This window comes from Geotrypetes seraphini, chromosome 4 (genome assembly GCF_902459505.1).
Source record: "Geotrypetes seraphini chromosome 4, aGeoSer1.1, whole genome shotgun sequence".
Classification (NCBI taxonomy): domain Eukaryota; kingdom Metazoa; phylum Chordata; class Amphibia; order Gymnophiona; family Dermophiidae; genus Geotrypetes; species Geotrypetes seraphini.
Genome location: NC_047087.1, coordinates 126263495 through 126287456, shown reverse-complemented (window position 1 = coordinate 126287456; position 23962 = coordinate 126263495). Strand labels below are relative to the sequence as shown.

The 23962-nt window shown below is 41.7% G+C and overlaps 1 protein-coding gene across 4 annotated transcripts in view; it reads left to right on the top strand.

Annotated features, from left to right (window-relative positions):
• NME7 (NME/NM23 family member 7) overlaps window positions 1–23962 on the top strand; it is a 237040-nt gene that overhangs the window by 71980 nt on the left and 141098 nt on the right. For all 4 annotated transcript variants that reach the window (XM_033942041.1, XM_033942040.1, XM_033942044.1 and 1 more), the window contains exons 4-6: window positions 4128–4238; window positions 15717–15767; window positions 21910–22117. In XM_033942041.1, the coding sequence (XP_033797932.1) occupies window positions 4128–4238; window positions 15717–15767; window positions 21910–22117 (370 nt within the window). The remainder of the gene's footprint in view (window positions 1–4127; window positions 4239–15716; window positions 15768–21909; window positions 22118–23962) is intronic.

Here is a 23962-nt window from a genome sequence, read left to right as displayed (position 1 = left end):
TTCTTAATCACTAGGATTCAAAGTCAACTTCTCTGAATCACATCTCTTTCCGACTCAACATCTGCAGTTCAATGGGGCCATCCTAGACACCACGCTCATGAGAGCTTTTCTACCTCCAGATTCTCTTCAGGCTCTTATATGTCTGTGTCAGCAACTGCTTCCTCTTCAAACCATTTCTGCCAGACACGTGTTCATTCTTCTGGGCCACATGGTTTTCGCTGTCCATGTAACACCACTGGAAAGCCTACAGGTTTGCACTCCTTAGTGGCCCATGCATCTCAGTGATCTCAAGCGACCGATAGTCTCTCACAACATATATCAGTCACATCTGTGTAGTCGGTTCACTAGTAGATGACCTCATCTATCCAGAGGTCTCTTTTTCCATTTACCCCCTCATCACCAGGTCATCACGACGGACACATCCCCTTATCTCTGGGGAACTCATATGGATGATCTTAAGACTTGGGGTCTTTGGACCGTCAGGGAGTGAAAATTTCACATCAGTTTCCTGGAACTCAGAGCATTGTTTTATGCCCTCAAAGATTTTCATCTCTGTCCTCAAGTCCTCCTCCTTTGCACAATCAAGTAGCAATTACTACATAAACAAGCAAGGAGGCATGGGTTCTCTCCTATTGTGTCAGGAGCCCCCCAAAAATCTGGACTTGGGCAACAGCTCGCACTCTGTTCTTCAAGGCTGTCTATATTCAAGCACAATCAAATTAGTATGATTTTAAAAATTAGTTTCTTACTTTTTCCCTTAGAACACTAGCTTTGATTAAACCTGATGGAATCCTGAAGATGGGAGAAATAATTGACATGGTTCTAGATGCTGGTATTACAATAACGAAAGCCAAAATGGTAGCATTAACCGGTGAGTAACTGGTAATGATTTATATTGTGCAAATTTTACTAGCAGATACCTCAGCAGAGTTCTTCAGCCTCACGAATGGACTCTCAGTCTATCTTTGCTCAATTGAGCACTCCTCAAATAGACTTGTTTGCAGTTCTCACAATCACCAGTTGACCCAGTTTTGCTCCAGACTTTCCTCTTCTCTCCATCTGGAAGCAGATGCTTTTCTCCTGAATTGGACGGGCCTGTTTCTATATGCATTCCTTCCAATTCCTCTCATGTTGAGAACTCTGTTCAGCTCAAGAGAGAAGCAGTCATCATGATTCTCATTGCCCACGGTGGCCCAGGCAACATTGGTTCTCCCTTCTACTTCAACCCAGCTCCAGGGAGCCCATACCTCTTCCAGTATTTCCTACTCTGCTTACTCAGAATCAGGAATCACTTTTACATCCCAACCTGCAATCTCTACACCTGACAGCTTGGTTTCTCTTGGGCTGAATCCATCTCACTTACATTTTTCTCAGCCTGTTCGTCAAATTCTTCATGTATCCAGGAAACCAGCCACTCAACAATGTTATCAACAAAAGTGGACTCGCTTCTTTTCCTGGTGTCTTCTTCATCATCATGATCCAACTTCATTATCAGTGGATTTGGTATTGGATTATCTAATTCATCTCTCTGATTCTCACCTCAAATCTTCATCTGTCAGAGTCCATCTCAGTGCTATTCAAGGGCCTGTCAAGGGTAAACCTCTTACTGCTCATCCTTTGGTCTCCAGATTCATGAAGGGACTTTTCAATGTGAAACCACCTCTCAAACCTCCACCTGTCATCTGGGACCTTAATGTAGTCCTTTCCAGTTTAATGAAGCCATCATTTGAACCAATGGCCACAGCTCATCTTAAGTTTATTACGTGGAAAGTGGTTTTCCTTATTGCTCTCACCTCTGCCAGAAGTATCAGTGAGTTACAAGCATTAGTAGCAGATCCACCCTTCACCATTCTTCATCATGACAAGGTGGTTCTGCATACACATCCAAAGTTTTTTCCAACAGTTGTCACTGACTTTCATCTCAATCAGTCAATTCTCTTACCAGTGTTTTTCCTAACTCTCATTCTCGTGCTGGAGAAACCGCTTTGCATATTTTGGACTGTTAACAAGCTTTTGCCTATTACATTGACCGGACAAAGCCTCATCGAAAATCTCCCCAATTGTTCATATCTTTTGATCAGAACAAGTTGGGGCATCCTGTTTCTAAAAGAGCGATTTCCAACTGGCTGACTGCCTGCACTTCATTCTGTTATGCTCAGACTGGCCTGGCACTGGAGAGTCGTGTCACAGCCAAAAAAATTAGAGCTATGGCAGCTTCTGTGGCTTTCCGACTGCCCTGCTCTCTGCTGCCTTGCTCTCTGCCCCGACTCACCGCCCTGCTTTCTGCCCCGACTCTCCTCTTGCTGTCCTGCTCTCAGCCTTGACTTGCCGCCATGCTCTCTGCCCCGACTCTCCTGCCCTCCCCCGCAGCGCGAGCTCGTGGTTTTAACCTGTGGGTTGAAACCATGGGCTTGCGAAATAAAGTTAAAAAAAAAATAATTCAAAAGCTCTGTAAGCATGCGCAGACCATTTACAGGCAAAGAAGATGGTCTACGCATGCTTCAGGATCACTGTTCAGTGATCCATGCGGTCGGTTGGGAGTGATCGTGTCATGAATTGAGCGGCTGGCAATCTCATGGATTGGATCACTAACAGATCATATTGGATCTGTGAGGTTAGTGAATCTTTCCCATTGTCCAGTTAATGTTCAGCCCATGGAGGTCAATGTTTATTTTTTAAATACTGACTGCTATGGACAGAATTAGTCTCAGATATTCAGTGCCAGGTCATGTCCAGGCACCAGCATTGAATATGTGGTACTAATTTTAGTTAATTACAAGACACTTATGTAGACTTGCTGAATATTGGCTGGGACCTGTATAAGGGATGCAGGTGCTGATTCCTCCATTCCTTCCTTTTGATCTTGATACCCCATCCTTATCACCCTCCCAAACTGAGAGGTAGGTGGCAGGGGGGTTGACTGAGCCTTCCCCTGCCCACCTTCCATACCCAACATGAAGTGTCAACTGAACCCCACCCCCTGCCACCTGAGTAGACCCCCCAGGTCTATCTAGTTGAGGCCTGGTGGGGTTCAGAGGTTAGAATTGATGTATATTTATTCCTCCCTGTCATGGATCTTTGTACAAAATGGCCATTGTAACCTCTAATGGCTGCCATTTTTTAAGAGAAGCTGCAGAAGGCAGGAGCTAGTGGGCATCACTTCTGTCCCTTGAACCCCACTAGACTACCAGGACTCTACTAGATAGGATTGGGGGAGCCTACAGGGATGGGAGGGGAAGGACTTGGTTGACCCTTCACATCAAGGGAGGATGGATGGGAGGGCGGGAGTTTGGAATATGGGGGAAGAAAGAGGCACCTGTAAAACTGATGCTGCAACCTAGAAGTTAATTGGGCACTGGTCAATATTTAGACTGGTGTCTGATTAGCTTGGCTGTTAAACGTATAGTCTTTTGCTGTCCTAACTGTAGCTGCTTTCTTAACCTGTTAGCGGTTTGAATATGGCATCTTAATGGTTAAGTTCTGGCTCCTCCCAGGCTCCATCCAAGCTCTGCCCACAGACCACCCTAGCACTAACAAGATGCTGCAGAGGTAGTCTATGGTGATTTGTGTTGATTTGGATTTATTTATTTCATATAACAGTTTTAGTGGATATGTTTTAGAAATGTTAATTTCTTTGATGCTCTCAAGCCAGTGGCATATCTGTGAAGTGTAAACCGCTTAGGTCAGTAAAATGCAAGAGCGGTATATCAAATCTTAAATAAACATAAACACAGTGTAGTTAAGGGCCATTGAATATCAGCACTTAGGTGGTCACTAGTGAGACTCCTGCCTGGTTAAACATTCTGAATATTGGGATGAGTATATTTTAAGAACATAAGCACTGCCATACTGGGTCAGACCAAAGGTCCACGAAGCCCAGTATTCTGTTTCCAGCAGTGGCCAATCAAAGTCATAAATCGCTGACAGAATCTGAAAAAGATTACATGGTATCTTCACCTAAGGATAAACAGTGGCTTTCCCCTAATCTATCTTCTATCTTATTAATAACAGTCTATAAATATTTTCTCCAGGAATTTTTCCAAACCAGGTAGTTTGTTTTTTGAACAATGAAAAGCACAATCAAATTAGTATGATTTTAAAAATTAGTTTCTGACTTTTTCCCTTAGAACACTAGCTTTGATTAAACCCGATGGAATCCTGAAGATGGGAGAAATAATTGACATGATTCTAGGTGCTGGTCTTACAATAACGAAAGCCAAAATGGTAGCATTAACACGGTGAGTAACTGGTAATGTTTTATATTGTGCAAATTTTACTAACGTCACATTTTTATATCGCATCTTAAATCCTCACAAAGATGCTTATTTTAGAAGCATTATTTGTGTGATAGACATTGTGGCCGGGCCAGGCCCCAGGTGAATGGGAAAACCCGGCTTAGACCACAGGTAAGATTTTCAGTGCGCCTTTTATGTAGTTGGTAGAAGGAAAACCCGGATTTCTTATAAACAAAACTTCACTGGGTTTATTGTAGGCAACAGAAAAAATCTCCAAACTCAAAAGAATTGCCTTTCACAGTCTGGTAATACAGTTCACTTCACTCCAGTGCCTGCTCTCTATGAATCAGTCCAGGGACTGGACAGTCCTTGTTAGCATCACTTAAGCAAAAAAATCAAAATATACTTTACAGTCTCTTGGATTCTTCAGCTCTCTCCTAGCAACAGTTCTGCCAGCACTACTCAGGCACTACAGGTGCCAGCACTACTCAAATTTACAGTGCAAAAATCAAGTGGCAAAAATATATTCTCTCACTCTGTTTTAAAGATTAGCAATTTGTCCCACTAAATAAGAGGAAAAGAAGGCCACTTTGGGTCTGAAAAGTAGTAGCTGAGAAGGTAAGGAATAAGAGGTTAGCTTTCATAAATTACAAAAGATCGCAGAAAGAGGAAGACAGGCAAAAATATCTGGAAAAGTTAAGAGAGGCTGGTCTTGTAGTCAGGAAAGCAAAGATGCAAATGGAAGAATAAATAGCTGACACGGTAAAACAGGGAGACAAGACATTTTTTAGGTATATTAGTGATAGGAAGAAGTGCAAAAGTGGCATTGGGAGACTCAAAGGTGAAGGGGAGGAATATGTAGAAGCTGATAAAGAAAAGGCCGAATTGCGTAACAGATATTTCTGTTCTGTGTTCACAGCTGAAGCGCCGGGAGCGGGACCACAGAAGACAAACGTGAATAGAGATGGAGGAGTAATAGACCCTGATCGATTTTCAGAGGTTGTGTTAGTAAGGAGCTAGCTAAAATAAAGGTAGACAAAAGCAATGGAGCCGGATGATGTACATCCTAGGTGCTGAAGGAACAAAGGGACATTCTGGTAGCTCCGTTGACTGACCCTCTAGAGTCAGGACTGGTACCCGAGGACTGGCGAAGGGCAGATGTGGTCCCTCTCCACAAAAGTGGAAGTAAGGAAGAAGTAGGGAATTACAGTCTGATTTCTGTGGTAAGAAAATTAATGGAAACACTTTTAAAACAGAGAATGGTCAAGTTGCTGGAATTCTGTGGATTACAGGACCGGAAGCAACATGGATTCACTAGAGGTAGGTCTTGTCAGACAAATCTGATCAATTTCTTTGACTGGGTGACTAGAGAATTGGATAGAGGATGTGCACTAGATGTGGATGGGTCCCAAAAGTGATAGACTGGGTCAAGAACTGGTTGAGTGGAAGGCGACAGAGGGTAGTGATCAATAGAGATCACTCTGAGGAAAGGGATGTTACCAGTGGTGTGCCTCAAGGTTCTGTTCTTGTGCCTGTTCTTTTTAACATTTTTATAAACAATATTGCTGAAGGGTTGTCGGGTAAGATTTGCCTCTTTGAGGATGATACCAAAATCTGCAATAGAGTAGACATGCCAGATGGTGTGAATAACATGGAGAAAGACCTGGCGAAGCTTGAAGAATGGTCTGAAATTTGGCAGCTAAAATTGAATGCTAAGAAATGCAAGCTCATGCATTAGGGTTGCAAAAACTTGAGGGAACAGTTCAGATTAGGGAATGAAGAGCTTATGTGCAGAACAGAAGAGCGTGACTTGGGTGTGATTGTATGTGATGATCTTAAGTTGGCCAAACAGGTTGAAAAGGTGACGGTGAAAGCTAGAAGGATGCTAGGTTGAATAGGGAGAGGTATGGCCAGTAGGAAAAAGGAGGTATTGATGCCCCTGTATAAGACTTTAGTGAGACCTGATTTAGAATATTGTGTACAATTCTGGAGGCCGCACCTTCAAAAAGATATTAAAAGGATGGAGTCGGTCTAGAGGAAAGTTACTAAAATGGTATGTGGTCTTCATAAGGCATTTGGGGACAGACTTAAAGATCTCAATCGGTATACTTTGGAGGAAAGGTGGGAGAGGGGAGATATGATAGAGATGTTTAAATACCTACGTAATGTAAATGCGCATGAGTCAAGTCTCTTTAATTTGAAAGGAAACTGCAATGAGAGGGCATAGGATGAAGTTAAGAGGTGATAGGCTCCAGAGTAATCTAAGGAAATACTTTTTTACAGAAAGGGTGGTAGAAGCATGGAACAGTCTCCCAGACGAGGGGGTGCAGACAGAGACTGTATCTGAATTCAAAATGGCCTAAAAGGATAGGCACGTGTGATCTCTCGGAGAGAGAAAAAGATAATGGTTACTCTGGATAGGCAGACTAGATTGGCCATTTGGCCTTTATCTGCTGTCATGTTTCTATGCTAACTCTGACCCATTGAAACCAACCGGAGTGAAAAGAGGGAGGTGCAGGGACCGCGGGAGCCCAGCCTGCTCCTCCGATTCCGGCAAGAGAGTTAGCTATAAGTGTGGTGGAGGAGGGGATAGGAAGGAGAGATGCTGCCATACCTGACCTGTTCCTGAAGGAGAGGTAATACCAGATGTGAGTAATACCAGATGTGGTATAGCTGCAGCAAAACTCACATTCACATACTTCTTCAATAATGGCGTTTGCTAAACTTTTCTCTCTGCACCCCCAAGAAACAACAGCAGGATTAATTAGCCACAAAGTTTTCCTACCTCCTTTAGTTTGCCGACCACACTGAAGCAAGTGCTGAACTTTTCTCTCTGCACCCTCGAAACGCTGCGGTTTGTCCAACCATGCTGATAAAAAGCACTGAACTTGTTTCTCGGCACTCCAGGATGATGTCATTCGGGGGGCAGAGTCATTAAGATGAAAACCATGAATAATCAAAGTCATGAGTGCCGAACCTGCGAATATGGAGGGAGAAGTGTATTCCCATATCAGTCAGGGTTCAAATCAGGTCAAAGCAATGAGAATTTACTAACTTCCTTCTTAAGTGAGACATATAAGATCCTGGGCACAGGAAATATTGCTTTGATGGATACCTTTGATATGCCTTGAAATTTATTTTAAGTACTGTTACATGCCTTCCAAAGTCTTGCCATTACAGGACCACATCCTAGTAGAGTAAATGGACAAGGAAAAGAGCTTTTCTGTGATTAGCACTGTGGTTAGCACTGTTCCTCTGGAATAATTTACCGAGATAATACATGATGAAATAGATGTAAGAAAATTTAAGGTGCTTCTGAAAGCTCACTTATGTATCCAAGTATTTGAAAGAGATAGTGATAAAATGGGTATGGAATATGATGTAATACACACTAGATACTATAGATATGAGGAGCAGAAATACGTCTAAAATCCCGCCCTAGTTAGCACTTGGACGACCTAAAAGACAGGTCATCCAAGTGCCAATAATCAAACCTATTTTTTTAAGCATCTGAATGCCACTGTGTGCCCAGAGCTAAAAGGGGCATATCTGGAGGACTGGTTAGGGTGGGATGTGGGCCGACCTAGACTTAGTCGTCCTGCAGTAAAGGGACTTGGGAGTTCTGATCGACAAGTTGATGAAGCCGTCCACGCAATGTGCGGCGGCTGCAAAAAGGGCAAACAGAATGCTAGGAATGATAAAGAAGGGGATCATAAACAGATCAGAGAAGGTTATCATGCCGCTGTACCGGGTCATGGTGCGCCCTCACCTGGAGTACTGCGTCCAGCACTGGTCGCCGTACATGAAGAAGGTCCAGAGAAGAGCGACTAAGATGGTTAAGGGGTTGGAGGAGCTGCCTTACAGCGAAAGATTAGAGAAACTGGGCCTCTTCTACCTCGAACAGAGGAGATTGAGAGGGGACATGATCAAAACAGTCAAGGTATTGAAGGGGATAGACTTAGTAGATAAGGACAGGTTGCTCACCCTTTCCAAGGTAGGGAGAACGAGAGGGCACTCTCTAAAGTTGAAAGGGGATAGATTCCGTACAAACGTAAGGAAGTTCTTCTTCACTCAGAGAGTGGTAAAAAGCTGGAACCCTTCAGGATTCAAGACAAAGTTAGACAAGTTCCTGCTGAACAAGAACGTGATCTGGTGGGGCTAGTCTTGGTTAGGGTGCTGGTCTTTGACCAGAGGGCCGCCGCGTGAGTGGACTGCTGGGCATGATGGACTACTGGTTCTTATGAACTTAAGCGTTGTGAGTTAGATGATGTAAAAACAGGTATAAGTATCCAAAAGGTATCCAAAGTGACGAGATAACCACTGCAGGGACAAAGTAAAAACCCACACATACTCCCCCAGTGTTTACTGACCCCCTCACACCCCTGCAACGATCGGAATAAAAATGTACATACCTGTCTCCATAACATCAGCACCTAGTAGTGCTGCCCGATTCAGGAAAAAAAAATTTTGACTTCGATTCAGCCTATTGAATCGATTTTTGGATTCAATTTTCCTGCCCAATTGGGTGTTTTTTAAAAACATCCTGGTGGGTTTATTTTATAGCCTCTTCGCCCCTTTTGCCTTCTCCTAACCACACTGGCACTGTGGTGTGAACAAAATAAACAAACAAAAAAGACTTTTCCTCTCTGTTAAATCCTAGCTCACGTTTGCAGTCTAATACCAACTCTGGCAGGATACACTTTTCAAATTGACATATTGTAATCACAAAACAGAAAATAAAATTTGAATAAAAAATACACTGGAAGACACAATGAAAGAGAATGAAAAAACTTTATTAAGAAGGTAACAGAAATGTGCGAGCAATGGAATCCATTACATCTGTCTTGGTGGGGGAGAGTCCAAACTATTAAAATGATGATATTGCCTGTGGTTTGTTATCAAATGGGAATGTTACCAGTTTTTTTTAAGGGGTCCTTTTATAAAAAGTTAAACATTATTCTTACGAAATTTGTTTGGCTAGGTAAAATTCCTAGAATCGCTTTAGTATCTTTACAAAAACCAATTGCAGAGGGTGGGGTAAATTTTCCCAATTTCTATAGGTATCATCAAGCTTATATTTTGCGCCAGGGTATGTATTGGGTCCTCCCAGAGCTCACTGATAATACCCCAGACTGGTTGTGGTTGGAATGGTGACTCATGTTCCCTCTACGTTTATGTCATGCTCTTAGCATTAAAATGCCTAGATTGTATAAAGAAAACAGAATATTAATGGATACATGGAAAACTCTGTGATATGTCAGTAATTTAACATCTATTCCAATTTATAAATTGACAAATCAAACTATATGGTTAAACTCCAAGATTCAAATTGGTGGATTTAAGGTCATCTGGAAGCATTGGATGATAGCAGGTATACGGATTTTAGGTTATGTTATTTCAAATGGTAAACTGCTTGATTTTTCACAGCTGCAACATAAATTTGGTCTTAATAAATCACAAATAGTTTAGATAGTTGCAGCTGAAGCAGGCCATTCAGGCAGGGTTAGCAAATTTCTGCTTCTCAATGGCCATGAATTTGGTCTTGGAGGATGAGATGTACAATATCCGCATCTATGAGACAAACTTGGTTTTTCCTTTTACATAGAGCATTATGGACCCCAGTTAGATTACAGAAGTTAAACAGCTCTAAGACTAACAGATGCTGGCATTGTAATCTTGAGATTGGGACACTAGATCATTTGTTATACTATTGTCCCTTTATCTTGACCTTTTAGAAATCAATTTGAACCCAAATAAATTGTTTATTGGAGAATCCTGTGGCTTTATCGTATGATACGATTCTATTCGGTATGTCAATGAGAACAATGAGCCAAATTTTATCAAACAATAATAAGCTTTTATTGATTATGACATGAGTCGCCATACAACATATCACGCATAATTGGAAAAATCGGAGCAGACTTAATTACAGTTTTTGGTGGAACTCGTTGTGTCACATTTATAAAATGAAGAGAACAATAGCCATACAAAAAGGGAATTATAAACAATTTAAAGAGAATTGGGGCCATTGACAAACTATTGTAATGAATAAATAACATTTTTCCATTATAAGTACAATGCAAGTGAAGGGGTGGGAGGGAAGGGGTTAAATTTTATGTATTAATGTTAAATATAATAGAAATTCAAGTGATCTATTCAATTTCAATTGTCAATTATTGATACACTTGTTGTAAGATGTAAAAATGAATAAAGATTAAAAAAAAAAAGAAAAGAAAATGATTTTTCTACCTTTTGTTGTCTGGTCATTATTCAAATCTTGTTGGTCCCAGGCTGTGATTGGCTTCTGATAACTTGCTTGTCAGGGTCTCCTTCTTTCTACTTTCTCCATGCTAACCATCAATCTTCTATCTCTGTCCTCCCCTTCCATTTCCTTTCCCTCCCCTGGAGATCTGCATCTTTCCTTTTTTTCATCTCCCTCCACAGATCCACCTTTTCTCAACTACCCTTTCATCTAGCATCTCTCCCTCCTTCCCCACCACCCCAGGGTCCACCATCTCTCCCTTTCTGTTCCTTTCATCCCTAAATCCCATTGTCCACCATCTCTCTCCCTCTCCTCTGTTTTTAGACCCATTATTTTTTTCCCCAAAGACTGGCATATGCACGTCTCTTTGAACCCTTCCCCCTTCCCTGTACTTCTACACCAGGGCCCCCTCCCCTGAAGGACTGTCCCCCCCCTGAAGGCCTGTACCCCCCCCCCGGAAGGCCTGCGTGTTCCCCCTGACCTCCTAGCATCAATATACCTAATTTCAGCAGCCTGCATAGGATCGCTGGTGCTAGCGACCTTTACATAGTAACACAGTGTTCATTAACGGATAGGTCCAGAGTTTCCACCTGGACAGTCATTCTAGTCATCTTAATTTCCTTTAAGAGCTCTCTCAGAATTGATGTCTGGTACAAGTTCTGCAAAACAGCATTAAAGAAGCAAGTGTTCCCCAGATTACTGAGTCCCTTCACTATCATTCTATCACAGTATGATGGAAGTGGTGCTTCTTTTTCTGCTTTGCAAGTCCCATATTTTTCCTTTTCCTGCTCATTCTTGCAGTCTTTTTCCAGTTTCTTATTTTCAAAATCTTTGTTTTCCTGCTCTTCTGAAATTGTTCTGGAAGCTTCAGCAAGGGCTTTTTTCTTAATATCGTCTACAAGCTGACCCAATCGATTTGAACTGTTGTAAGGGACTTCATTATCACATACATAGCACCATACACTCCAGTTCCCCAAATTAAGAACTAGACAATGGAATTCGGACCTGGGTGTAACATGTTTTAAGGCATGTTGGTCTTGAGAATTCCTGTCACAGCCACGTGTATCCGATGACCACACTTTAGACATAACTAGACTGAATAACTTGCACCGGATTCTTCTTCTTCTGAATTATTTTTTTCTTTAGTATCTGTCTGACAGTCCTAACAAACATCCCAGTTTACATTTAACAATGCCTTTTTAAGGCTGCCTTGCTCCAATTCTTTGCAAACATGTTGACAAGCAGGTTCTTGTTAGGCAGATGGGATGGACCATACAGGTCTTTATCTATCACCACAATTAGACCAAAAGTCGAATAAATCACGTATCAATTCTGAACCATACCCATTAGCTCTAAGGATTAAGCAGGCTGTGGCATTCTACCCTTAGTTCTTTTCTTGCCCATGTAAAAATCGAACAGCTGACATCAACAACATGATGGTCTATTATACTCAGTAGTAAGTGACTTATGAAAAACTTTTCTGCAGACTTATTTTAAAACAGCAGGCATCTACGTTTACTAAAACACATGTTGAGATGCACTATGAAAGGTGTAACTTGCACGCTTCTAGGCCTAACGCACCAACCCAGAAAGTAGCTCTCTTCGGTTTTCCTAAGCTTTAATTACAGGTTACACCCATCATGTGCAGAACTTGCCCAGACTTCAACTGCCGGCCTGAGCTACAGCCTACCCCACTACCAGCGAGGTTTGCTACTTTCCAATCAACAGGTTATACTAAAATAACTCCAGCCCTCTCTGTCACCACTTGCAGCGTAAAAGGCCAATTACAAGTGCACGCGATACGTCTCAGATGACGTGAGGTTTTAAAGGCTGTGGCGAAGACTTTTGTCTGTAATGCAAACTGCCATAGGTCTTTGGAGCTGTTTCCTCTGCTGCGATCCTGCCTCTGACATCAGAGGAGGAGCGGGACCACAGCAGAGAGAAGACAGCTCCGAAGACCTATGGCAGCTTGCAAAGATCGCTAGCACCAGCGATCCTATGCAGGCTGCTGAAATTAGGTAAATTAATGCCTGGAGGCCAGGGGGGAAGCCGGACACCAGCATGAGGCCAGCAGGGAAGCAAGACATCAGCACTACCCGATTGACCCTCCACACTCGCCCTCTAAAGTAGGAGTAGTCGGCCAGCAAGAGGCAGCACTGCCACTCCTGCTTTAAGGACGAGGAGGGAGGGTCAGTCACCGAATCGGGAGGATGATTTCTTGTCGTTGTAAATTGATTCAAATCGATTCACCCGAGGTGAATCGATTCGAATCGTGAATCGGGCACCTAGTATAGGAAACCCTAGTAGAGCTGCACACAGGACTCTTAAATAGCCGGGGGTGGGGAGTGGGCTAGTGGTCTATAGAAAGGAGGTCCCAGGCCCCTAAGCCATGCTAACCACTACATTTATGGTGAAACATGTGCGCCCATGAATTCCTCCCCCCCAAAAAAAAAAAAAAAAAACAACAACCCTACTCTACTGCCATATAGGTGCTACCTGCAGCCATAAGGGCTATTGGGGTTGTAGACAGGTAGGTTTTGTGGGTGTTCTGGGGGGCTTACCATAACCTATAAGGGAGTTCTGGTGAGATGTTTATGAGGTACCTTTTTTGTGAACTTCATAGCAGTGCCCTGTAAGGTGCCCCACTGCTCTTGTTGCCATGTCTGGGTGGCAAGTCCATCACAATGCTGGCCCCTCCCACGTCCAAAAGGTCTTGTTCGGGGTGTTTGGGACGTGGATGAATTTTTGGTCGAGAATGTGGTATAAAGATAGACGTAGTGGTGGTCTGGATGATCAAACGCCAGGACGTCCAGATAGATGATTTTTGAAAAATATATATTTTAGATGTACTTTTCGAGAGTGGACATTTTCCCGCTGCTGACTTTGAGTGACTAGTACCCTACATCCAAATCAGACTTAAACTTATGTTTTGATTATGCTACTCCACCTGTATAATAATGTGTGCTGATTCCAAAAGCTTAAACAATAGTAGTTAGCGGACTGAGGAAGATATTGAATAAAAGCGGAAAAAGTACTGAGCCATGTCAAATACCACAGAGTAAAGTTTGACCGAAAGGAAAGGACTGATGAAAAGAGACCTGAAATTTACAATTTGAAAGATAGGAAGAAAACCGATCAAGCACAGTTGAGATCAGCCTAAGCAACCTTAAACGATCAATCATGTCAAATGCTGTGATCTGTCAGATCAAAAGTTATGGTCGATTGAGTGACACTGAAAATATTGCCTTGACCTGCTCAAATGCTCTATGAATTTCATTTAATAAGAGTAATAGTCTCTGTGCTGTGTCCTGCCCTAAACCAAATTGAGAAGGATATAATGCCAAAAATTTCTCTACAAATTCTGAAAGTTACTGAAAGACTATATATTCTAATATCTTTGATAAATAGATCAAATTTGAAATGGGGCAATAATTTACACAGTCAGAAGGTTCCAAACTAGGCCTTTTCAATAAAGGATGGTCTAGAACTAATTTCCGTGTTTCAAGGAAAAATTCCTGAGTTTAGAGATAAAAATCTGAACAGTAAAAGATAGTAAGTTCAGTTTGTGGAGTCCCAATAGGCTGATGGAAAAAGATCTTGGGGACAAGTAATAGTATTTACTGAAGTCATAGCCTTTTTGATTTGAGAACTAACAATTGGGTTGAAAGTCGCCCATGAGGTTAGTAACAGAATTACTGGTTATACTTGTAAATAATGTTGTTTGTGTGCATAGTCCCAAGTGATACTACTTTGCTTTTTTTTTTTTTTTAATTAAAATGGCTTCTGATATGTGCCCGCCAAAAACATATTTTTTCTTGCTGGTGCTATATATGTTTTAGAAAATGTACTCGCAAAACCATTTAAAAAAGCATGAACCCAAACAACTGTTTTTCTACCTGAATGTCCTAAATAAAATTACTCTCCTTATCTCTGTTGAGATAAAATAAATAAATGACATACAGATAAACTATAAAACACTGGCACAATTTGTGGAAAACTTTTGATTGCTTTTAAAACAAATGTATCAGAATATTGATCTGATTAGATCTACATTGCACATGGATTTAACCAAGCAACACACCTCATATATAATTATGTAATGGTTAGATTGGTTAGTACAACATATTCTAACACTAGTTTACATGATATGGGGCAAGTAGAGGGATTTCTCCTTATGTGTTTTAGGGCCTACCTTAACCCTGCCCTTGGTGCTGTCCCTTCCCCCCCAGGGAAGAGTAAACGTGCTATGGAGAGCGCACATATTTCTATCTACAAAAGAAGCAAGAGCACCTTTCCTATGGGTAAATGCCTATTTAATGTGCAAATTCCTTTGAAAATTATCCCCAGTATTTCTGATTTGGTTGCTAAACAGTGGTAGTAGTAGTGGTAGTTGTAAAATTTTTTCATTTGATATTAGTAGATCAAATTGTGATGAATATTCAGAGCATTTTTAAAACACTGTTAACTGTTTTGAGGTAGCCTCAACGAAGCATAACTTTGTCTTAATAGAAAATTATCTCTATGTGGTGAATAATTTCCTTTACCTGCTAAATTGTTCTGTTAGTTTGGGATGAAAATTTATGTAATAAAGTGTTGTGTTTCTATGTGCATATATACATTTTGGATCAGATTCTATAAACAGTGCCGATAAAATTTTGTGTTCAATGCTATTTTATAAAGGGCACTCCAAGATGAGTAATCTTTATAGAATGGCATTGAGCACCAAAATTAACTTTGGGTGCAAGAACTTACACCAGCTGAAACCTAGTGTAAATCATGGCACCAAAATTGGGTGTGGGTCCCCACTACACTGTGTGCATCTTTTTTGAATGCCTCTGACCCATCCTTACCCCTCCCATGGTCATGCCTCCTTGTGAATTGCGAGCAGTTCAGTTTTGGTGCCCATTGTAACAGAATAACACATGGCCAGATCAGTGCTCAATTAGTGTCAATTAAGTCCATGGGAACTCCATTAATTAATCAGTGGAGCCCTTTAATTATTTTAGGTTCTGACCTGGGATCTATGAACAAAACAACAAAAAAACCAGAGGTTTGTTTGCTCTGGGATCTATGAACAATTTATAGGCTATGGAGGTTTAAGTAAAATTACGTTTGCAATTGTGACTATAATACAGCAGGTTTTTAGTTAAGATGAAATAGTAATTTTCAAAACTGTATTTATATACTAATTTAATAAATTTATTTTAAAACTCTTGTAGGGATCAAGCAATGGACTTCTACATAGATCACCATGCAAAACCTTTTCTCCAGTGAGTATTTAAGAGTGAAATTTTGGCTTAGTGCATTCTAACTCGGGACTGGAGGAATTAAGTAATGGTCCCTCCCCACCCTCCCCCAGTAGTCACTGACCCCCCCCATACACACACACACCTCAAAAACAGTACATACCTTTCTATAGAACAGAGCTTGCAGGAATGGGGCAGGGACAGGAAAAGAACTTGCTGGGATGGGAAATGAGTTCCTTCGGGGATGGGGAAAAATTTGTCTCTGTGTCATTCTCTAGTCCTCGGTTCTGCAGGCAGGCTTATCTGTCCCTCCCTAGACATATATGGCATTGCTTTGGTGCATCAGCTAAAGTACAGACTCCTGTGTATATGTAACAGAATGACAGATTAGGTTCTTACCTCGATAATCTGGGTTCTGTTAAGATACACAGGAGTCCAAACTGCCCTCTCTGCAGTTTTTTGATTCGCCTGATTTCTGCCTAGGACATTGACAGTGTCTGTATAGGGACCTCTTCTACTGTATCTAAGATTAAGTAGAGACGTTATTACAGAAACAGGGGGGCTTCCTTTTCTCTTTCCCCTTGGAAAGGTTCTCTAGCCCCTGCTTGTTGCACTTAGTGCAAATTGGCTGTTGGTTACTCATGCAGATGATTTATTGTTCACTGTTTGCTTATTGTTTGATCATTGTTCTGTTGTTTGATCATTGTTCAGAGCACAGCAGAATATGTTGTTGCTAGGGAAGTTTCCCATGTCTCTCCTTCTCCTTTCTTATATTTTAGTGGAATTTGATTGTTTTGGTATCAACTGAGGATGGGTCTTGCAGTGTTAACCACATCTGTGATATAGCCCAGACATAGTGCCATGCTATTTACATCTATTTCCAAAAGAACCATGAGAAACTAGTTGAAGAGACAAAATGTGCAGTTCTTTTGTGACAGCTTTCAAAAACTTGTCCATCATTGGAGAAATATGTGGCAAATTTGTAGAAAATCAAATCCATGTAATAAAAGAGCAAGTTTGAAGCATTATTTTAGTTTTATATTATAATATCTTCATTTTAAAACGTTATGCAGATGAAGGCATTACTTTTCATGCAATCCTCATATTTGCACAGTATTCTTCTTCTAGAACAGTGTTTCCCAATCTTTTTGAGGCTGTGACTCCATGATTGTGGCCAAATAAGGCGCAGAATAATGATTCACCTATGGTGAGCCTACCTAGGTTGTGATCCCAAAGGCAGGTTTTGTGAACCCATTGGGGTCCTGACTCGCAGTTTAGAATTTTGCCTGTACTTACATAACTTCCATATATCATTTCTTTTTTTTTTTTTTTTTTTTTAATTCTTTATTCATTTTTAAACTTTCATCAAGTGTACAAAAATTCACAATAAACACTATTAATTATACCACTTGAACATCTTATCATTATATCCTATAAATATAAATGTAACCCTCCCCCCACCCTCCCTCAAAGCCCATTATTCATTATAAGATCATAAACCCTACACTTGAAACCCTCTCCCCACCCAACATATTCTACCCATCGCGAGCGCCTCTTCCACCCTGCGTTTTGGCGCCAGCTGGGGCTCAACATGCGCGTGTCGTCTGCACCTCGATTTCCTCACGCGAAAGGGCGAGCCTGAGGGTCGCATTTGCCGCCGAGAATTACCTAAGTGCGAGGCTGCGGCCGGAATGCTGGTAGCCCCTCCTCACGCTGGCTGGATGACCTGCGCGCTTCCCCGGTGCAGGTGCTGTGTGTGCTGAACAGTCCATGAAGTGTAAGGGATCCTGAGCCGGCAAGCCCGCACATCTCCTTGGGGTCTGCGAGAGAGAGATGCGTTGTAAGCGCGCATGCGCACTCCTGCCGACTACGGAACTACAGATCAGGGATCAGGGAACACGGCGGTAAGAGTGTGCATGCGCACTTAGCATTTTATTATAGTAGACTAGAAAGTATTAAATTTGATGTGATATTCAAAAAATGCTGAGTTCCTAAATTTATGCTCGTAAATTTGTGTCCTTTTATCAGCAGAATTTAGAAGCACAAGTTTTCAGTTATTAATTCATCATAATTTAGGAACTTAAATGTTATGAGGTACATAATTGAAATGGAAATATGTCTAAAAACCCGCCTAAATTGGCACTTGGACGATCAAAAAGACAGGTTGTCCAAGTGCCAATAATTGAAACGGATTTTAGACATATCTAAAAACAGATTAGGCCTTTTCAATGCTGCTGTACGCTCAGAGTGAAAAGGGGCATTTTTGAAGGAGTGGTGAGGGCGGGAGGTAGGCGAGATGAGGGCCGTCTTAGACTTAGTCGTCCTGCAGCGTTAATCGAAAGCTCAACGAAGGATCCAAGAGGAAAAAGAACAAAGAACCGGCGTGGCTCATTATAGCGGTGAAGGAAGTGATCAGAGACAAGAAGACTTCGTTTAAGGAATGGAAAAGGTCAAAAACGTACAAAAACTGGAAAAAGCACAAACAGCATCAACGCAGGTGCCATAAAAAGGTAAAAAGGGCCGAAAGAGACTACAAGGAAAAAATAGTCAAGGAGGCGAAAAACTTCAAGCTTTTGATATATTAAGGGGAAATGACCGGCAAAGGAAGCGATAGGACCGTTGGATGATCTTGGAATAAAGGGAGTGCTAAAGGAGGACAAAGCCATCGCCGATAAACTGAACACATTTTTTGTGTCTGTATTTACCAAAGAGGATATACACGACATACCGGAACCCGACAGGCTATACGCTGGAGGCGAAGACGGGAAATTGACAAGGTTGACGGTCGGTCTAGAACAGGGGTAAGCAATTGTGGTCCTTGAGAGCCGGAGCCAGGTCAGATTTTCAGGATATCCACAATGAATATGTATGAGATGGATTTGCATGCATTGCCTCCTTGAGATGCAAATCTATCTCTTGCATATTTATTGTGGATATCCTGAAAACCTGACCTGGTTCCGGCTCTCGAGGACCGGAATTGCCTACCCCTGGTCTAGAAGAAGTATACAGGCAGATTGATAGGCTTAAGAGACACAAATCCCTGGGACCGGATGGCATCCATCCAAGAGTCATTAAGGAACTGAAAGGGACTATAGCTGAATTGCTTCAACTAATAGCCAATTTGTCGATCAAATAAGGAAAGATTCTGGAAGACTGGAAGGTGGCAAATGTTACGTCGATCTTCAAAAAAGGTTCGAAAGGAGATCTGGGAAACTACAGACTAGTGAGTCTGATCTCGGTACCGGGAAAGATGGTAGAGGCGCTGATAAAAGACCGCATCGTTGATCACCTTGACGGACACAATCTGATGACCAGTCAGTACGGCTTCAGCAAAGGACGATCTTCCTTGAACTTGCTGCACTTCTTCGAGGGGGAAAACAGGCAGATATTCAAGGGTAACCGGGTCGACATTGTATATCTGGATTTTCAGAAGACATTCAACAAGGTTCCGCATGAATGACTAATTCGGAAAATTGAGAGCCATGGAAAAGAGGGTGAAATACTCATGTGGATTAAAAACTGGCTAACGGATAGGAAACAGAGAGTGGGGGTAAATGGACAATACTCTGACTGGAAGAATGTCACCAGTGGGGTGCTGCAGGGCTCGGTGTTTGGACCCGTGCTCTTCAACATATTCATAAATGATCTAGAAATGGGTACGACGAGTGGGGTGATTAAATTTGCAGATGATACGAAGTTATTCACAATAGTGAAGACGCAGGGGGATTGTGAAGATCTGCAACGCGTCATAACCATGCTTGAGAATGGGCAGCGACATGGCAAACGAGGTTAAACATGGATAAGTGTAAGGTGATGCATGTCGGTATCAAAAATCCCATTCATGAATACAATATGTCTGGGGCGGTACTTGGAGAGACCCCCCCAGGAAAGAGACTTGGGAGTATTGGTCAACAAGTCAATGAAGCCGTCTGCGCAATGTGTGGCGGCGGCGAAAAGAGCGAACAGAATGCTAGGAATGATTAAAAAGGGGATCATGAACAGATTGGAGAAGGTTATCATGCCGCTGTACCGGGCCATGGTATGCCCTCACCTGGAATACTGCGTCCAGCACTGGTCGCCGTACATGAAGAAGGACACGGTACTACTCAAAAGGGTCCAGAGATGAGCGACTAAAATGGTTAAGGGGCTGGAGGAGTTGCTGTACAGTGAGAGATTGGAGAAACTGGGCCACTTCTTCCTTGAAAAGAGGAGACTGAGAGGGGACATGATCGAAACATTCAAAATACTGAAGGGAATAGACTTAGCAAATAAAGACAGGTTTTTCACCCTCTCCAAGGTAGAGAGAACAAGAGGGTACTCTCTAAAGTTAAAAGGGGATAGATTCCGTACAAACGTAAGGAAGTTCTTTTTCACCCAGAGAGTGGTAGAGAACTGGAATTCTCTTCCGGAGGCTGGTATAAGGGAAAACACCCTCCAGGGATTCAAGACAAGGTTGGACAAGTTCCTGCTGAATCAGAACGAACGCAGGTAAGGTTGGTCTCGGTTAGGGCACTGGTCTTTGACCTGGAGGCTGCCGCATGAGCGGATTGCTGGGCGCGATGGACCACTGGTCTGACCCAGCAGCGGCAATTCTTATGTTCCTAGACGGAACTTATACGTTGTGACTTGGGCAATCTAAAAACAGGTATAAGTGCCCAGAAGGTATCCTAAGTGACCAGACAACCACTGTAGATACTACTACTAGTACTATTAATTATTTCTATAGCGCTACTAGACACATGCAGCACTGTACAGAGTCACAAAGAGTAAGAAAACAAATTAGAGACCCCCACACACTTCCCCAGTGATCACTGACACTCCCCTACCATAAAAATTGGAATAATAACATACATGCCTGCCTCCAGAACATCAGCACCTGGCATAGGAAAGCCTTGTAGTGCTGCATAGAGGTGACTTATGTAGTCTGGGGGTGGGCTAGTGAACCATAGAGAGAACGGCACAGGCCCATAAGCCATTCTAACCACTGCATTCATGGTGAAACGTGCACACACCAAAATCCTATTGTACTACCATATAAGTAGCACCTTCAGCCCTAAGGGCTATTAGGGTGGTAGACAAGTAGGTATAGTGTGTTTTGGGGGGCTCACCATGACCTGCAAGGGATTTGTGGTGAGATGTTTATATGGCACCCTTTTTGTGAAGTTCATAGCAGTGCCCCACTACTCAGTTGCCATGTCAGATGGCCAGTCCACGTCTAAAAGGTTCTTGGCATTTTTGACTTAGACGATTTTTTTGGATGAGAATGGGGTATAAAGATAGATGACTTAGCGAGTCTCAAAAAAAAAAAAAAAATTGGGGATGTATTTCTCGAGAATGGGCTTTGGACGTTTCTGACTTTGGGTGATTAGCGACTTAGGCCCAAAATGGACATTTTTTTTTTTTAATATGCCGCTCCACGCTTATAAATTTAAGCCTGTGAGTTATTTGCCTAGATTTGAGCCTCATTTATGAACTACTGCTAAAAAGCAGTGTAAATTCCTAATCTTTTTTCACACACACACCCCCCAAAAAAAAAAATCCACCCATATTGCTACCTACTTTCTATGCTCCTAAATTTACGCTGGGTTTTATCAAACGGTTCTAGAGGTTTTTAGTATGGGCCGGCAAGATAAATTCTCTGATGTTCATAGGAATTCTATGAGTGTCAAAAGATTTACCTCACTAGCCCGCGCTAAAAACCTCTACTGCCATTTAGTAAAAGGAACCCTTAGAAATCTAGTGAAATTTTAAATATGAATTTAGGTGCTGAGCCATAATAAATATTTAAAAAGACAATTTTGGAGCTTAACTCGGGCCCTCCATAAGCAATGTGGCAAATGGCTCCAATACCCATTCAATTCCTATGGGCATTGGAGCATTTAACGCAATGGCTCGTGCTATCGGGCTTTGTAAAAGAGGGTGCCAGGAGCATGAAAGGCCCATATTTTTTTTTCAAGATTGTCTTTTAATGAAAATGTTTATCTTACGACTAAATCAGTTTTCAAATGTCACAATTTACCTTAGAATAATTTTTGATATTCCAATAGCTGTTATAGAAATAAGTTTTAGTACAATAATACAATTATTTTATGGTATATTAAGATTAAGATGTTCATGTGATTATTCTGCTTGATGTTTTCATAGACATGCCTGTTTTTCTTTACAGTGATCTTGTAGGCTTAATTATCAGTGCACCCATCTTTGCCATTGAGATTTTAGGAGATGAGGTTGTATCTGTATGGAAAAAGTTAATGGGCCCCACAGATCCTAGCATTGCTCGAAGTGAGGCTCCAAACAGCATCAGAGCAAGTTTTGGCACTGATGAAACCAAAAATGCAGTTCATGGCTCAGATTCTGTTGCATTGGCTGCCCAAGTGAGTACATTGATCATTTTTGTTTATTATTATTATTCATATACCTCCTACAAACTTGAAAGTTATAAAGTGGTATACATTCATGTGTAGTGGGTATTTTTCTGTCTCTGGAGGGTTCACTTTCTAAGGAGCGTCTTTTACTAAAGATGAGCACTAAAGATGCCATCCCACTTTTTCCAGCAGCAACAATTTCATGCTCATGCTGGGTTGCGGCCTTCTTACTGTGGTAGCAGAAATGTGAGAAAAGCTAGCTTTAGTTAGTGGGAAAGGTGTCAAATAATTGGACTTTAATTGAGACCAGTGGCATACCCAGTATACCTAAGGCCGATTATTTTTTAACACCCCCTCCTCTATATAAAAAAAATTATTTTTAGTAATAATCCACAAGTCACACAACAAGGGTGCACCTAGGAAAAGGCAGCATCTTAAACACTATAGTGAATCCTAGAACATCAATACACCCATTGTAAAACTAAACAAACCAGAATAATACAGATCGATCCTGCACAGTCAATGCTAACAGAAAACCATGTCCTTTTAATACACACAGAACACAGATACACCCTTTCCCAGTATGGAATAAGTAATCACAAACTAAAAATAGAAATATGTAGACAAAAGTTAAACTGAACCTCCAAGAAGCCATACTCTGCATAAAATCCAAGACCACAGAAGCAGAAACAGTGACATATACCCCCTAATACTATGCAAAATCTAAAGATAGCTGATGTAAATTTGAAAAAAACTAACAAATAACAATCATCACTTTACAAATTAACAAATAAAAAAAAAAATGGAAAATAAGAAAGTACCATTTTATTGGACTAATACATTTTTCAATTTGCTTTCAGAGGTCAAAACCTCCTTCCTCAGGTCAGTACAGTATACTGATGTTCCAGTGCAATAAGTGAGACAATCTAAATACGTGGATTGTGTTCCAATGGCTGCTTACCATATTCAGAAGGAATTTAATCCAGATTTTTTCTGTGACGCTGCTTTACTTCAGTGTGGTCTCTTGCTCCGCCTGCAGTTTTTCCCTTCTGCATGTGTGCCAGCAAGAGTGTGCTTCTTCTGTTCTCTCCTTTTTATTATTTTAATCAGTGTTTTTCATCCATTTTTTTAGGATTTCTTGTGCTTCAAGTGATTCTTCAGCTCTGCCTGTGTTTGACTTCGGTCTGCAGCTGACAGGCCTGGTAGTACCCTTCAGTCAGCCTGCATCTGCTTCTAAGGAGTTAAGCCAATCCTGCTTCTCCTATTGTTGTCGAAGTTTGGCGCAGGCTGTTAGGCATCTGTAGGAGGTCCAAGCTGTTTTCAGCGCCTCTGGAGTCTGACTGGCAGTGTAAAGAGTAGCATTGCAGAGGCATCCCAGCATGAGGCAGTGGTATTTTGATTGCAGCTACGATAAGAGCACAGGTCACAATGAGTAAAAGCTGTCAATTGGGGGAGGGGGGTCTGAATTTCAACAGTTTTGAAGGTTTCTGCATGCCCCCCACCTGAAAAATCTTAAAATCGCTGATTTTCTAGTTTGCTATATGTGAAACATATTGCAATTTTGGTGCATCTTGGATTTTTAGCAATATTTTTTAAGGGTTCCCTGCTTCTCCAAAACTACAATTTTTGCCTCAAAACTTGTTGGGATGGAGTACTTGGAGTCTCCTAGTGTGAATTCTTGCCACAATTGCACAATTTAGGTGCCTTTGGAGTGTTTTTGAACCACGTGTCATATGGCGCAACCGGGAGTGTTGGTAGTGCAAAGCTTAGCCTCTCCCTTGATTAAGCAGGTGACTAGACGCTCGGCTAGCCCGGTGGGGTGACCTATTTTGTTTTCAGGGCTTGGCATGGCTG